At 48.5% G+C, this 14,542-nt stretch overlaps 1 protein-coding gene and 1 long non-coding RNA gene across 8 annotated transcripts in view; one reads left to right on the top strand and one right to left on the bottom strand.

The window, feature by feature from the left end:
- Positions 1–302: 302 nt before the first annotated feature.
- LOC132656983 (uncharacterized) lies at positions 303–7,533 on the bottom strand. 4 transcript variants are annotated; one of them, XR_009594829.1, is made up of 3 exons: positions 7,394–7,509; positions 3,309–3,420; positions 303–2,896 (listed from the first exon to the last, which is right to left on the bottom strand). It is a non-coding gene; the product is annotated as an uncharacterized LOC132656983 (long non-coding RNA). The 4 variants fall into 4 exon arrangements; XR_009594826.1 differs by having other exon boundaries at positions 7,326–7,442; XR_009594828.1 differs by lacking the exon at positions 3,309–3,420 and having other exon boundaries at positions 7,394–7,533.
- Positions 7,457–14,542, top strand: part of Ctss (cathepsin S) — a 27,227-nt gene continuing 20,141 nt past the window's right edge. Inside the window, exons 1-2 of one of the 4 annotated variants that reach the window (XM_060393099.1) lie at positions 7,457–7,614; positions 9,326–9,452. In XM_060393099.1, coding sequence (XP_060249082.1) covers positions 7,589–7,614; positions 9,326–9,452 — 153 coding nt within the window. In that variant the 5' untranslated portion in view covers positions 7,457–7,588. Of the gene's footprint in view, positions 7,615–9,322; positions 9,477–14,542 lie in introns of all 4 variants that reach the window. The other 3 variants (XM_060393097.1, XM_060393098.1, XM_060393096.1) reach the window with 3 other exon arrangements.

Below are 14,542 nucleotides of genomic sequence, written 5' to 3'. Positions count from 1 at the left end.
GTTTGAACACACAGGCAACAGAAGCATCCTGCAGCGCTCAGCTTCCCGAGCGCTTGAACCCTGGAGGCCTCCTCCACACCACCGGCCACCGCTTGTGGTAAACTTTAAAGTTTCTCCCTCCTACATATTAAAGTTATCCTATCTGTTTCCTCTGTGTCATGTGCGTGTGATTTAACACGTAGGCACGCACATGCAGAGGCCGGAGGCTGACACCGAGTGCAGTCCTCTACCTTATCTGTGAAAGACCCCCGAAGGTTGTCTTCCGTCAGGGAGACCCTGTACCCAAAGATCAACGAGTCCAGTTGTTCGGATGCAACCAGCAAGAGGCTTTATTGAGTACACGGGTACCCGGGGCGACAAAGTCTCTCGGAAGACTTGCGCGCCTCTCGGTTGGGGTGACGGGTTTTAATAGGGCTCAGGAGCAGGAAGCGCGGTTACAGAAGCGAGAAGCATAGTTACAGGGGTCTGATTGGTGATTTGAACAAAGCCGTAGTTAAGTCACATACCCAGAACAGGGAAGGCGGGATGGCAGATTGTGAGCCGAGTCACGTACCCACCCGGAACCGGGAAGGCGGGAAAGAATGCAGGAAAGAATGCAGCGAGGTAGCTCTCCCCTCAGGGAACTTACTGCTATACTGCGCCTACTCTACATAGTGTTAACAATCGCTGCTTATCTTTTGGTCTCTCATCTGTTCCTCCGGGACAGGTCATCTCAGTGGACCAGAAGTGGGCCCTTTCTGCTGTTTGTTGGCATCAAGCTCTTGGGACGCGTCTGTCCCCACCCAGAAACGCTAGGGGTACGAGGACAGGCAGCCGTGTTATAGGGCTGGGACTCAGGTTCAGCGCGTCTCTGTCATAGCTCAAGCACTCGGATCTGCTGGGCAGCCCCCCGGCCCCCCAAGGTGCTCCTCCCAAGTCCCCTGTGCTCCGCCCGAGGTCCCACCTCACTGCGTCCCACCCCACTGCCGTGAGTTTCCAGGAGGAAGAGCAGCAAGTGAGCTGTTTTACCATGAAAACAGTGCCTGCAGCTAAACTCCCGGCACAGCTGTGCGGACTGAAGGAAACAAAAAGCAGCCATCATTAGGCCCAGCAAGAGCCTAAATATAAGAAGGTATGAAGAGAACTCAGGAAACTAATCATCCATTGATGCAAAATCGCAAGAGGTTCTTCTTGACCATTGTGCAATGGGGTCACCCCTGCTGGTCAGCAAGGAGTGGCACCGGGAGACAAAGACCTTAGGTTTTTAAAAGACAAAGCACGGGAAATTCCAGGGGTTGCAATCTTGGCAATTTAGGATTGGATGAGGTATTTAACTTTTAAAATAATTGGTTGGTTCTGGGCACCCTTAGGTCTGGTCAGCCCTGTCGTTTGGAATTTCAAGTCAGTTTGGAATTTCCTGCCATATGAGATATAGCTGCAGTTAAAGGTGAGAGAGTGATTAACTCATCCATGTCTGTTCTGAGGAGTGGGGGCTACAGGCTTTGGATCAAAGGTCAGGAGAAGGATTGGAGCCATTTGGCCCAGTTTCCAAACAAAGCTCATCTCCCAGACATCAGCCGGTGATTTTCTCTCCATTTAGTAGAGATCTCTGCTTGTTCTCTTCCTTATCTCTGCCCTCACAGGTGGCTAATGTCAGGAACTTTTACATTCCTCGGCTCTCTGGGGAAGCTCTAAGAGGCTTTAGTTAACATGGGCCTAAAATTTGAAAATATAAGTTATAAGGCAATTAAAAGAAGCATAGGTTACAAAGTTAGTCTGATTCTTTCACCATCGTTCGGACTTAAGAATTCGCGGTCTGTGAACCTTAAGTGGGGAAACTTCCTCAGCCGAGCTCGAGGAGCTGTCTGAGGGTCCCTGGCCTCGCCCCCACGGCGCCACATCCCGGTGGACGCCATGTCCCGGTGGGCCTGCCTCACGCTCGGTCCTTCATCGCCCGCTTAAGCCAACGCCGAACAGCAGCTGTGCGCACAATCTCCTGCAAAGCCAGGGGTGCTGCCTCGGACTGTTCCAGAAGGACCCTTTCTCCTCCCCGCACCTTTCCTTTCCTCTGCCTCCCCTCAGGGTGCACCGAGCTGAGGAACTACAAACTGAAATAAACCCTCCCCTCCCAAGCTGCTTTTGCTCGTCTCATAGTGTTTTACCACAGCAATAGAAACCCTAAGACAATGCTCATTTCCCACCGAGGAAAAGGAACCATGCAGATTTGGGGCTTTAAACAGATATAAAGGAAATTAAAGCTAAAAGCTCCCCCCCCCCAAAAAAAAAAAGTAATAAAATCAGATCCGTAGAGCTCAGGTACCGAAGCGTTTACTTCACAATCACTAGGAACTGAGATGGGTGCCCAGAAACCAAGTAACCTCTCCAGGCACGCCCTCAGACAGCAATCCCAGGCGCACCAGCCAGTGGTCCGGCCTTCTTGGTGAGCTCCAGCCAATGGGAGACTAACCCGGAGGAGGCTGCCAGGGTGTCTGTGGAAGACAAGGCAGGTTGTCCACGAACCTCCATGCACACACTCGGATATACACCCCTGCACCCACAGGAGCATACACACACGAGGACAAAACCATCAGACCTACAGAAGAACAGGGAAGAAGGCCTTGTGCGGTTGCTGTGGATTTCACAATTGTTTTCTCCTCGTCCTTCCTGCCTGTGCTCTGAGAACAGCTCTTTCCCAATCCGCTCCGACCCCCGTCCTTGTTTTGCTGACGCCAACACTTCTGTGGACACCATCCCTGGATCCATCCTTCTGGGTACTACGATTTCTTTAAAAATTGCAGAAAGGGGTTTGGAGAGATGACTCAGCACTTAAGAGCAGAGGAGCCAGGTTTGCTAGCCAGGTGGCAGCTGTCACTGTAGTTCTAGGAGAGCTGGTATCCTCCTCTGACCTCTTTGGGCACTGCACACACGAGAACAAAACATTTGAGAGTCAAGTCAGTCAAATGTAGAGAAAATGATGTAGGGGCTGGAGAGAGGGTCAGAGGTGAAGAGCCCTGTCTGCTCTTCCAGAGGTCCAGAGTTCGATTCCCAGCCACCACATGGTGGCTCACAACCATCTATCGTGAGATCTGGTGCCCTCTTCTGGCGTGCAGGCACACATGCGGACAGAGCACTATACATTAATAAAGTAATAATAAGAGAATTCGATGTAACTGTGAACTTGTCTAAACCACACGAGGACGGCTGTTCATGCTGACGTGGACACGGTGATTTGCACAGAAGGCACTAGGAGAAGGCTTCCACCACCGCCACCACCACCACCACCACCACCACCACCACCACCACCACCGCCAGACGCCTATGCTGCAGACCTCACGAGAGAGGGGCTGATGGGTCGGGTTCCTCACAGGCTGAATCCAAAACTGAGGTCTTTTGACAAGCGTGCCTGATGGGCAAAGTGGAGGTCATGCGTCCGAGCCTGGACTGCAAAGGGGTTTTAGAGATAAGAGTTTTGACCTCCAGGTTTTTTTTATCTCCCCCTTCTTTCCTAAGATTCCCTTCACTCTGCCCAGAGTTTGTCTATGAGTCTCAGCGTCTGCTTTGATACACTGCTGGGTAGAGTCTTTTAGAGGTCCTCTATGGTAGCCTCCTGTCCTGTTCTCTGTTTTCTTCTTCTTCTGATGTCTGCCCCGTTTGCCTTTCTGGATGAGGATTGAGTATCTTACCCAGGGTCCTCCTTCTTGATTAGCTTCTTTAAGTGTAGAGATTTAAGTATGTTTATCCTATATTATATGTCTAATATCCACTTAGCTCCAGGAGAGCAACAGAACCAAAAAATCTGGGACCAGGAGTCTTTTCTGAGTCTGATACTCCAACCAAGAACCATACATGGAGATAACCTGGAACCCCTGCACAGATATAGCCCATGGCAGCTCAGTGTCCAAGTGGATTCCTTAGTAAGGGGAACAGGGACTGTCTCTGACATGAACTCAGTGGCTGGCTCTTTGATCACCTCCCTCTGATGGGGGAGCAGCTTTACCAGGCCACAGAGGAAGACAATGCAGCCAGTCCTGATGAGACCTGATAGGCTAGGGTCAGATAGAAGGGGAGGAGGACCTCCCCTATCAGTGGACTTGCAGAGGGGCATGGAAGGAGATGAGGAAGGGAGGGTGGAATTGGGAGGTGATGAGGGAGGGGACTACAGCTGGGCTACAAAGCGAATAAGCTGTAATTTATAAAAAAAAAAAATCTATAAAAGAGTTAACAAACAAGAAAAAAAGAGTTTTGACCTCAACATGGAAGAGTAAAATCTGTAATGTGGGCGATTCTCCAGACGGGGTGGGGGGGGTGGGACATGAGGATCCAGAATTCATGGCCAGACTCTTCTATAGCATGGTCAAGGAGAGTCTGGGCTATAGAAAATTCTGTCTGAAGAAACAAAAAAGAGGCAGGAAGATGGTGGTTATAGGAGCATGCACAGCTCCTGTGCAGGGCTTAAATTCAGTTCCCAGGGCCCATGTCAGGCAGATACTGGCCACCTATAACTTCAACTCCAAGGGATTTGATGCTCTCTCTGACCTCCGAGTACACCTGGACTTGTGTGAATATATGCACAGAGATACCCACATATATGTAATTAAATCTTTAAGAAAGAAAAATATATTCACATTTAAGTGTGACAGTCAGTTTAGATGTCATCATAGTTTGTACTTGTATTTCTTTATCATAGCTCTTTAAAAAATATACACATTGGGGAAAGGGTGTGCAAAAGGGGACTGGGAAGAGAGGAGAGGGGCTGCAATCAGGACGTAAAGTTAATAAATAAATAAATTAAAAAAATATATATATACAGGAGGGTCCACAAGATGGCTTAGCAGGCAAAGGCATTCACCGCCAAGCCTGAATTCAGTCCCTAGAACATACAGGGTTATAGGAGAGGGTCTTCAAGTTGTTCTCTGACCTCCACAGGCACACTATGACACAGGTTCACCCACCACACACACACACACACACACACACACACACACACACGTAGAAAAGGATAAACACTTGAAACATTTCGTGTTGCATACTAAAAACATTACATATGATCTATAGGAATCATGTCAAGGCAATCTGGGTAATGAGATTAATGAAACAACTTGTACAGTTTCAGAATATTCGTTACCTCACTGCTTTCTTATTGTACATTTCGAGGACACAGCCTCATGTAACCCAGGCTGGCCGGAGACCAGCAATGTTAGGGCTAGCCTTGAGCTTCTGAGCTTCTTGTCTCTGCCTCTGAAACGCTGGGACTAATAGGCATGTCGCACCATCTCTGGCCATATGTTTTACACATGTTTGCATCTTTTTATAAACAAAAAGGTTTTACTTCTTATTTTTTGAAACACGCCATCCCAAAATGCATTATATAGCCCAGGATAACATCAGCCACCCTTGTAGCAGTCCCACTGCTGAGCTTCCTGTGAGCCGTCACATACATGGTTTGATTTTATACTTATGTTGGCGGTGGGTCTGATGCCAATTACCGGCCCTCTGTGCGAATACCTGATTGGCTAATTAAACAGCCTAACCTGGGCAGGGCAGAATGGGGCAGGCATGGCTACAGTTTCCAGGCTTTGGAGAATCCCACAAGGAATCACAGGAGAGAGACAGAAGGGAAGAGAGGAAGGAGGATGCCAGGATGGGTTAGCCTGGAGAAAACACCATGTATCCTGAGGAAGGACTCCAATAATGGCATGGGAAGGGCCAGATGGAGTATATAAGCAAGTACCATGGGATAATGGATGGAAGGTGGACCAGATGAGGAGGATTAAGGTGGACGGCATTGGACGGGGGCTAGGAGAGGATATTGAGACAGTGTAGGTGAAATATCTGCCCGGCCCAAGGTAACTAAGGCAATTAAAAATCTAACAGGTGTCTGTGTCTCATTATTCGTGATAGCAGGTTAGATAATACTGCTGAGATAATCTTAGGGTTAATAATAAACATCTCATAGCCCAACAGCTTTTTTAAAAATACAACATACTTACTTATTTTTATTCTACGTATATGTGTGAGTGCCTCATGTGTGTCTGTGCATCAGGCACAGACCTGGTGTCTGAGGAGACCAGAGGGAGCGTTGGATCCCCTGGAACTGGAATTCCAGATGGTTGTGAGTCACCATGTGGGTCCTGGGAGCCAAAGCTGGGGCCTCTACAAAAGCAGCCAGTGCTCTTCGTCACTGAGCCATCTCTCCAGCCCTGTTTGTTTTGAAACATGTGTCTTCGGTTGGCTTTGAACTCCTGATCTTCCTGCCTCTAATTCTGGAATTACAGACATAAACCACTATGCCTGGCCTAATTAAAATGTCCTACTTTAACATTTTAAATTTTCAGTAGAAGAAAATAAGTGTAAGCAAAATAAGTAGAAGCAAAGTTAAAAGACCAATGGCTAGCCGAGAGAAGGCAGGTTGAGAATACTGCATTCCAAAGATCACTAGCCGGAACGTAGGAAAAACAGCCCCCGCAGAGCACTATGAAAAGCAGTGAGTACACGAGGAAAAGGAGCAGAACACCTGAAAACGCGATTCTCAGAAAACTACGGTCAAGCTGGGCATGGTTAATCCCAGCAGAGGCAGGTGGATCACTGTCAGTGAGTCCAGGACAGCCAAGGCTACAAAGAAACCCTGTCTAAAAAAAAAAAAGGAAACTCAGTGGTCAAAAATGTGGAAGAGGTCCCCATTTTTATTAGTGATTAATAAAAATGGAAATTAAAAAAAAAATAATAGTTCGTTGGCCGTAATAGCACACACCTTTAATTCCAGCACTCCAGGAGGCAGAGGCAAGCAGATTGCTGTGAGTTGGAGGCCAGCCTGGTCTACAAAGTGATCTGAGACAGCCAGGGCTACACAGAGAAACCTTGTCTTGAAACACCAACAACAAAATAATAGTTTGTCTTACTCTGGCTGTGCCTGCATGACCACAGTAGCACCTGGGTGTATATTCTGGTGTGGGTAAGCCTCTAGTCTACCTGTGTGCATGTGTGTATATCTGTGTGGTATTAACTGTGTGTGTAGCGGTATGTGTGTGCATGTGTGTGTTTGTGTGCAGGTGTGTTGTGTGCGTAACTATGTGAAATAACTGATAATTGCATCTGTGGATAACTGTGTGTATACGTGTATTGTACAACTGTCTGTGTGTGTGGGATAATTTGAACCAATATAAAGGCTCTTCTGAAAGGCCTAGGGCACAGAGGGTCAAACACAACTTGTGTTTCCTAGGAAATTGTGAGAGGAGCTGAGATTTGAGGAGCCCGATCCCACTGTCTTTATAACTAAACTTTTCCATCTCAAAACTGATGCTGTGAATAAAACGGGTCACCCGAATGACGCAGGGTTGAGGGGTAACCTTGTCCTGCTCTCATCTGGGGTCATTCTGTTGATGGCCTCCACCCGAGAGCCCTCCGGGCCGCTCACCACACCCACTGGTCCCGAGCTGAAGAGAGAGAAGGCTGGAGGCAGCAGCTCGCTCTAAATGAAACCGAAATGAAAGCTCACTTCCTCATTGTGGATGCTGCGTGTGGCGAGCTCCAATTTCTTTTTAAAGTCAGTCCAGCTGGCCTCCCGCTGCCTGGAGCGTCTCTGGAGTGAGAGCCACACCTGAGGGAGACCATGGGGACCCCTGCTCACGCTGCCATGTAGGTACCGTCCGCTTTTCCGCATTTGCTTTGTTCGTATGTGGCCTTACACATGCTCTCCTCAGCCGGCTGGCCAGGTTTTTAAATCTTTGCTTTCAGGAAGTGAGCTGGACGCAAGATCATGCCGCCCGGCTCGCCTCTTGTTTTTCTGATCAGAAGGAGTCTGAGAGATCTCTGTGGGCTGAAGGCTGGGTCTCTGCCGACCACGGCCCGAAGGCTCGCACAGCCCAAACCTCAGCTGTTCTGAAACAGATCCGGTTCCGGGCGACTACTGACTTTCTGTTCAGTACCGAGGGGGTGGGCGTCGGCGTGTGGCGTGGAGACCGGCCTCGCCTCGGGCTGGGAGGGCAGGCTGGCCGCGGAGCCCCGGCTCTGCTCCCTGAGTCTCGGGCGAGGCCCACCGCCCCTGGCTATCTGAAGGCCGCTGAAGGTCTTAGCCAGCGTGGCTGCCTGTGTGGACTTTGGTGTTCACGGTCAGACCCAGGGTCACCCAGGCCAGGCAAGACCTACACTGCGGAGCTCCGGCTCCGCCCTGCTTGTTTATTTTGGAGATCTGCTGTGTCTGTGTTGACCAAGCAGGCCTTGAACTCCCGCATGCACCCGGTCCTCCTGCCTCAGCGTCTTAAGTCTTCGTAGGTGGCTGCTGTGCCTGGCTTATTTTTAAAATGAAGTCTTAACTGATAATAAGAAACGAGAGCAATTATACGTATCAATGAGGTACTAGGTGCTGGGACAGCGCTGTTGTGATTGAAATACTTAAACGGCCACTGAAGACAGAGGCCTCATGAGGAGGAGGAGTTCTTTAAAACAGGAGGAAGGAGAACTTTTCTTGAGTAGATTTGTTGGAAAATCCTGGAAAGTCCTTGATTTTAACTCTTTAAGTGTGTTTGCTTTGGAAAATTCTCTCTCTCTCTTTAAGCTTTATTTCATGTAGATGGATGTTTTGACATTATGTTTATGTTTGCGCCAAATGCATGCAGTGCCCGTGGAGACGGAAAGAGGGCGACAGCTCACCCTGGAACTAGGGCTGCAGAAGGTTCAGAGCTGTGTTGTGGGGGCGGGGAATCAAACCCAGGTCCTCCGGAAGAGCCGCCTCCTAACCACGGAGCCATTTCCGCAGCCCCATTTGGAAAACTTCTGGAGACATTTTCTCTTTAGTTATTATTGTTATATTTTTATTTATTATTTATTACTTATTTGTTTATTTGACAAGTGTCTCTCTACATAGCCCTGGCTGTCCTGGAACCCACTAGGTAGAGTGAACTCTCAGAGACCCACCTGCCTCTGCCTCCTGAGTGATGAAAGGCACGCACCACTGCCTTTTTAATAATATTTTGGACATAATTCCTTCTTCATCCTGAACCCCCCAGAAAGTTACCTGTGTTGCTCTAACTTGTGGGAGTGTGTTTTTTTGGTAGATGTTGCATTGTTACTTTCTGTTTTGAGAGGACAGCACCCCCCCAACCCCCTTCACACATACACTCACACACACCCCATCCATAATGACTGTACATTCCTGGAGTCACAGCACTTGGGAGTCGACTCAGGCAAATGGCTACAAGTTCAAGAGTAGCCTGGGCTGTGTGGTGAGCTCAAGGACAGCCTGAGCTGCAGAGCGACCTATCTTTATGAATGAAAACAGAAGGGAGCTATATGATCGAGACGCACACAGCTAACGCCTCTGCCTCCTCTGTTCCTGCCCCTTAAGCAGAATGAGATGGCTGTTTTGGGTGCCCCTGGTGTGCTCCCTGGCGATGGAGCAGCTGCAGAGAGACCCTGCCCTGGACCACCACTGGCGGCTCTGGAAGAAAGCCCATAAGAAAGAATACAAGGACCAGGTAGATGCGGGCGCCACTGGAACAGTGAGCTTTCGCTGCGTTTTCTCTATCCCCAAATGATAACTGGACGAGGAGTGTTTTCTAGAAGTTCTGTGCAGTTATTACTGGCCAGATACTGCTTTGAGTAGAAACAAAGCTTATTCTTACAGCTACAGAGACCAGGCATAGTGTCAGAGAAAACAGGTAAAGTGAGGCAAGAGTGACAGGGAGACCCGGGAGATGGTGGCGACACATCCCGGGGACGTGGTGGGAGGGTGAGGGAGAGCACAGAAAATAAGGCGACATCAGAGCAGAGGACTGATAGAAACAGGGCAACAGGCAAAATGGGCGGAGGGAGGGAAGGCCCGAGCGGGAGTGGAGTGCAGGAAAGACCGAGCTTGGCACGTTTGAGGAACAGAAAGTCTTGGCTGTGACAGCAGCTCGGCGGGTACAGTGCTTGCCATCTGTTTGAGGAAGTGAGCTCAGACTGTAGAGCCCATGACGACAGGGTCCTCCTGACTTGAGGTGGAGAAACAGCACATGAGCCACCCAGCCCGGCAAAGGCAGGGCCAAACAGGAGACCCTGTTTCAAAGTTCGGAAGGTGGAGGCCTCAGACCTCCACATGGACTCTGTGACATGCTAACACCAGAGCTCACACCAATACGCTCACCTCTCTCTCTCTCTCTCACACACACACACAGACACATCACACACAGAGAAGAAAATAAACATTTAAAAAATCCGGACGGATGAGTGTTTTGCCGGTATGTATGTCTCCGCACTCTGTGTGCAGTTCCTTCTGAGGACAGAAGAGGGCATCCAATCCTCTGGAACGGGACTTCCAGGCAGTTTTGCTGCCAGGGGTATGCTAGGAATCAAACCTAGATCCTCTGTAAGAGCAACCAGTGCTCTTAACTTCTGAGCTATTCTTCCAGCCCAGCCTTTTTTCCAATTCATTACTTTTATGGTATGTGTATGCGTGTTCTACCTGCATGTATGTAGGTTCATACATGCACGTTGGAGGCCAGAAGAGGGCATCGTCTCCCCTAAAACTGAAGTTACGGGTAGTTGTGAGCTACCCTGTGGGTGCTGTGAACCAAGCCTGGGTCCTCTGCAAGAGCAACAGGTGCCCTTAACCGCCGAGCCAGCTCTCCAGCCCCCCAATTAGAAAATAAAAATTTAAGCCTGGCATGGTGGTGCATGCCTGTAATCCCAGCACTCAGGGAAGCAGAAACAGGTGGACCTCTGTGAGTTCGAGGCCAACCTGGTCTATAAAGTAAGTCCAGGACAGGCAAAGCTACACAAAGAAACCCAGTCTTAAAAGAAAAGAAACAAACAAATAAATTTTAAGTATGTGTGTGTATGTGCACATGAGAGCAGGTGCCTAGAGGCCTGAGGCATTGGATCCCCAGGAGCTGAAGTTACGGGTGGTTGTGAGCTGACTGATTTGGGAGCTGGGACCAAGCCTGTGACCTCTGGAAGAGCAGCAAGTACTCTTACCCATTGATCTATCTCTCCACTTGCATAAGTAATATTTTAAAATATCATTACAGTCTCTGACCCACAGAAGTTCTTCAAGGTAGGATTTGGGGTTGTTTGTTTCAGGACAGGGTTTCTATATGTAACAGCTCTGGCTGGTCTGGAACTATATCTGTAGACCAGACTGGCCTGGAACTCACGGAGATCCGCCTGCCTCTGTCTCCTAAGTGCTGGGATTAAAGGTGTGGGTCATCATGCCCAGCTCTAGAGAGCTGTTCTTGTTTACTCTGCCTGTGTGTGTGCCTGCTCACCAGCAGAGGGCGCCGGATCTCATTATAGATGGTTGGGAGCCACCATGTGGTTGCTGGGAATTGAGCTCAGGACCTCTGGAACAACAGCCAGGGCTCTTCTGAGCCATCTCTATAGCCCCCTCCATAGCGATTCTTGACTCTCTTTTCTGCCTGTGTTCGTCGGCTTTTCTTTCAAAGCATACTTGTTGATTGATCTTGAAATGTCAACCATAACTCCAAGCAAGTAGGTCCCATAACTATATAATATTATATAGCAAATTAGCAAACCAAATTGAATATACAGTAGTTCAGCATTAGTCCCAACTACCATGCTGTAGGACAGGCAGGTCCCTGAAGCTCGCTCCTCCTGCCTGAGGCTCCGTGTCCTTTGAGCATCATCCGTAAATCACCCTTCCTCCCACCTCCACTGCCCTTCATTCCACTTCCTGCTTCTAAGAGTGTGGCTTTCTTATCCATACTCATATGGATGAGTGTTTTGTTTATTGGTGCTGTGGATGGAATCGAGGGCCTCAAGCGTGCAAAGCGAGTGCTTTCTATCCATCGCTGCGGTCCGGGTGAATTAGATGTCTGCAAACATCAGCGAGGTCCTGCGGCTAAGGGAGTTTCTATGCCTGGATTATTTGGCATAACACGCTCAGATTCAGCTGTCTTGCTGTGTACGACAGAACCCCTCTTTCTAAAAGGCTAAAAGGCGTTAGACTGTGTATGTCCACCACATTTTCTTTGTCTCTTCATCTGTGATATCGCTCATAGGTTGATTCCATGTCTCCGCCATTGTGAATGGTGCTGTAATAAACGGGGGAGGGGGGGAGGGGTCAGTCTGTCTCTCATGTCTTGATTTCCTTCCCTTTAGTTACACACCCTGAAATGGGGTGGGCTGGGACGTACGATAGGTCTGTTTTCAGTTCATTGAAACATTTGTGTCTCTTTTTTTTTTTTTTGTGTGTGTGTGTGTGTGTGTACCACGAAGCCTATTCCTCCCACTCTATGTATTAGGTTGTTATCTTTTTATTTACTTTTTGAAGCTTTATTTGTATTATGGTGTGTGTATGAGCATGCACAGGCACATGTGCGTACCAACAGAAGCCAGGAGGGGGCGTTGCATCCCCTGTGGCTTGATTCTAAGCAGTTGTCAGCACCCACTGTCAGCTGGGACCTGAACTGGGCTCCTTTGCAAGAGGAGTGAGTGCTCTTACCTGCTGGGCCATCTCTCAAACCCAGCTTGTTTGGGTTTTCTTTAAAATTTTGTGTTTATTTTTTGTTTGTTTGCTTGGTTTTTGGTTGTGTTTTCTTTTGCTGTTTTTGAGACAGTCTCTCTCTCTCTCTCTAGACCTGGCTGCCCTCACTGTGCAGACCAGATTGGCGTTGAATTCACAGAGATCCCTCTGTCCCTGCCTCCCAGCTGCTGGGATTAAAGGCGTGCACCACCACACCAAGCTTATGTCTACTTTTTTGTGGTTGTTGTTTATTTTCTATGTGTTCACACACGTGTGCTATCGCCGCTGTGAGACCCTCAGAAGACAGCCTGGGGGAGCTCTCATCTCCCACCATGTGGGTTCCGGGTCACATGCTTGGCTGAAGGTGGCTTTGCTGAGCCTCTCACCAGACCTGTTTTTAATTCCTTAATCAGTTGTGAGTGATTCTTTTGTACCAGGTAAGGACTCAGTTTCATACTTCTGGATGTGGCTTGCGATTCTCACACTGTTAGAGCAGTGAGGCTGTCCTTTCTATGCTTTTGTCATTTTTGCTAAAAATTGCCCGGCCATAAACGCCTATTTGTTTCTGGGTTCCCTGTCGTGTTACACTCTGAGGCCTGTGAGCATTGGTCACTGCGGCCTTTTGAGATGAGGTGCCTCTCCTTTTGTCTCTTCTGCTCACGGTCTGTTGGGAGTTTGAGGTTACGGTAGCTCCACACACACTCTCAGGATTCTTTTTTCTGTATTTGTGAAGAATGCTGTTGGAGTTTTGACAGGGATTACACTGAGTCTCTAGATTGTCCTGAATAGTTGTGGCTGTTTCAATGATCTAAGTTTTCCAATCCCTGGATACAAGCAGTGTGTCACTCTGAATTTATTTCACCACAGTTTTATAGTTTTTAGCATACAGCTGCCTCTCCAGATCTGCACATTCTGTATCTATGGATTCAATAAGCTGTGGACTAAAAATGTGCTCTTTAGCTGGGCACGGTAGCATACACCTGTAATTCCAGAGGCAGGAGAAACAGGAGTTCTGGGTCATCTTTGGCTATGTAGTGATGCCCAGGCTAGGGAGCATCAGCCCCTGTCTCAAGAGAAAGAAGAAAAAGCAGAAAGGACTGGCAGGGAAGAAAGCACTGGCAGAGTGAGTCAGCAGGTGAAGGCACTTTCCACCATGCCTGGGTGTGTGAGCTGGATCCCAGATCTCATGGTGGAAGGAAAGAAGCAACTTCATAGACTGGTCCTCTGACCTCCACCCTCGCACTATAGAAACACAAACATGCGCGCACACACATACTTACACACATACGTACATGCACAGTCACATATGCATACGCACATGCACAACTGAATGCTAGAGCTTAAACAAGACAAGCACCTCTAACCTAAACACACGTAGATGTTAAAAAATCACACGTGGATGTCTGCGTATGAGTGCATGTATGTGAGTGCGGGTGTCTGAGGAGATGAGGAGGGTCGCACCCCCCAACGTGGGTGCTGGAGCAGAACACGTGTGCGCTGCATGAGCAGCAGGTCTCTTAACCCGGGCTGACTCCAGCCTCACAGACTTCACACCGCCTACACGATAAACACGGCAACCATATTATACTGGACAAATAATCTAAAGATGAATTGAAGCACACGTGTATTTATGCGTGTAGGTAGGTAAATTATATGAAAACATTTCACTTTTTTGATTTTTTTTTTTTGAGACAAGTTTCGCTGTGCATCTTTTGTGAATTCTATTACTTTATGTGTATGGGTGTTTTGACTGTGTGTATGGCTTTGTACCTGAGTGTGTGGTACCCCACAGAGGTCAGAGGTCAGAAGAGGGCATCAGGTCCCCTGGAACTGGACTTGTAGATGGTTGTGAGCTGCCATGTGGGTGCTGGGAACTGAACCCGGATCCTCTGAAGAACAACCGGTGCTCTTAACGACAGTGCTTGTTTTTAAGATTCTGCTTTATTTGGGGTGTTTAGGCCTCAACCTCCTTCCCAACCTTCCAGCCTCAGGTAGGAGAGAGAGGGTTAGAGGGGAGAGAGGGCCCAGACCCCTTTACTACTTCTCCTGGCTATTTAGGGTTGATGGTTCTTTCAGGGATTTACCAATCTGTCAACAGCACGG

The sequence above is a fragment of the Meriones unguiculatus genome, chromosome 10 (genome assembly GCF_030254825.1).
Source record: "Meriones unguiculatus strain TT.TT164.6M chromosome 10, Bangor_MerUng_6.1, whole genome shotgun sequence".
Taxonomy (NCBI): domain Eukaryota; kingdom Metazoa; phylum Chordata; class Mammalia; order Rodentia; family Muridae; genus Meriones; species Meriones unguiculatus.
Note: the sequence above shows the minus strand (reverse complement) of the source record. Positions and strands in the feature narration are given on the sequence as shown.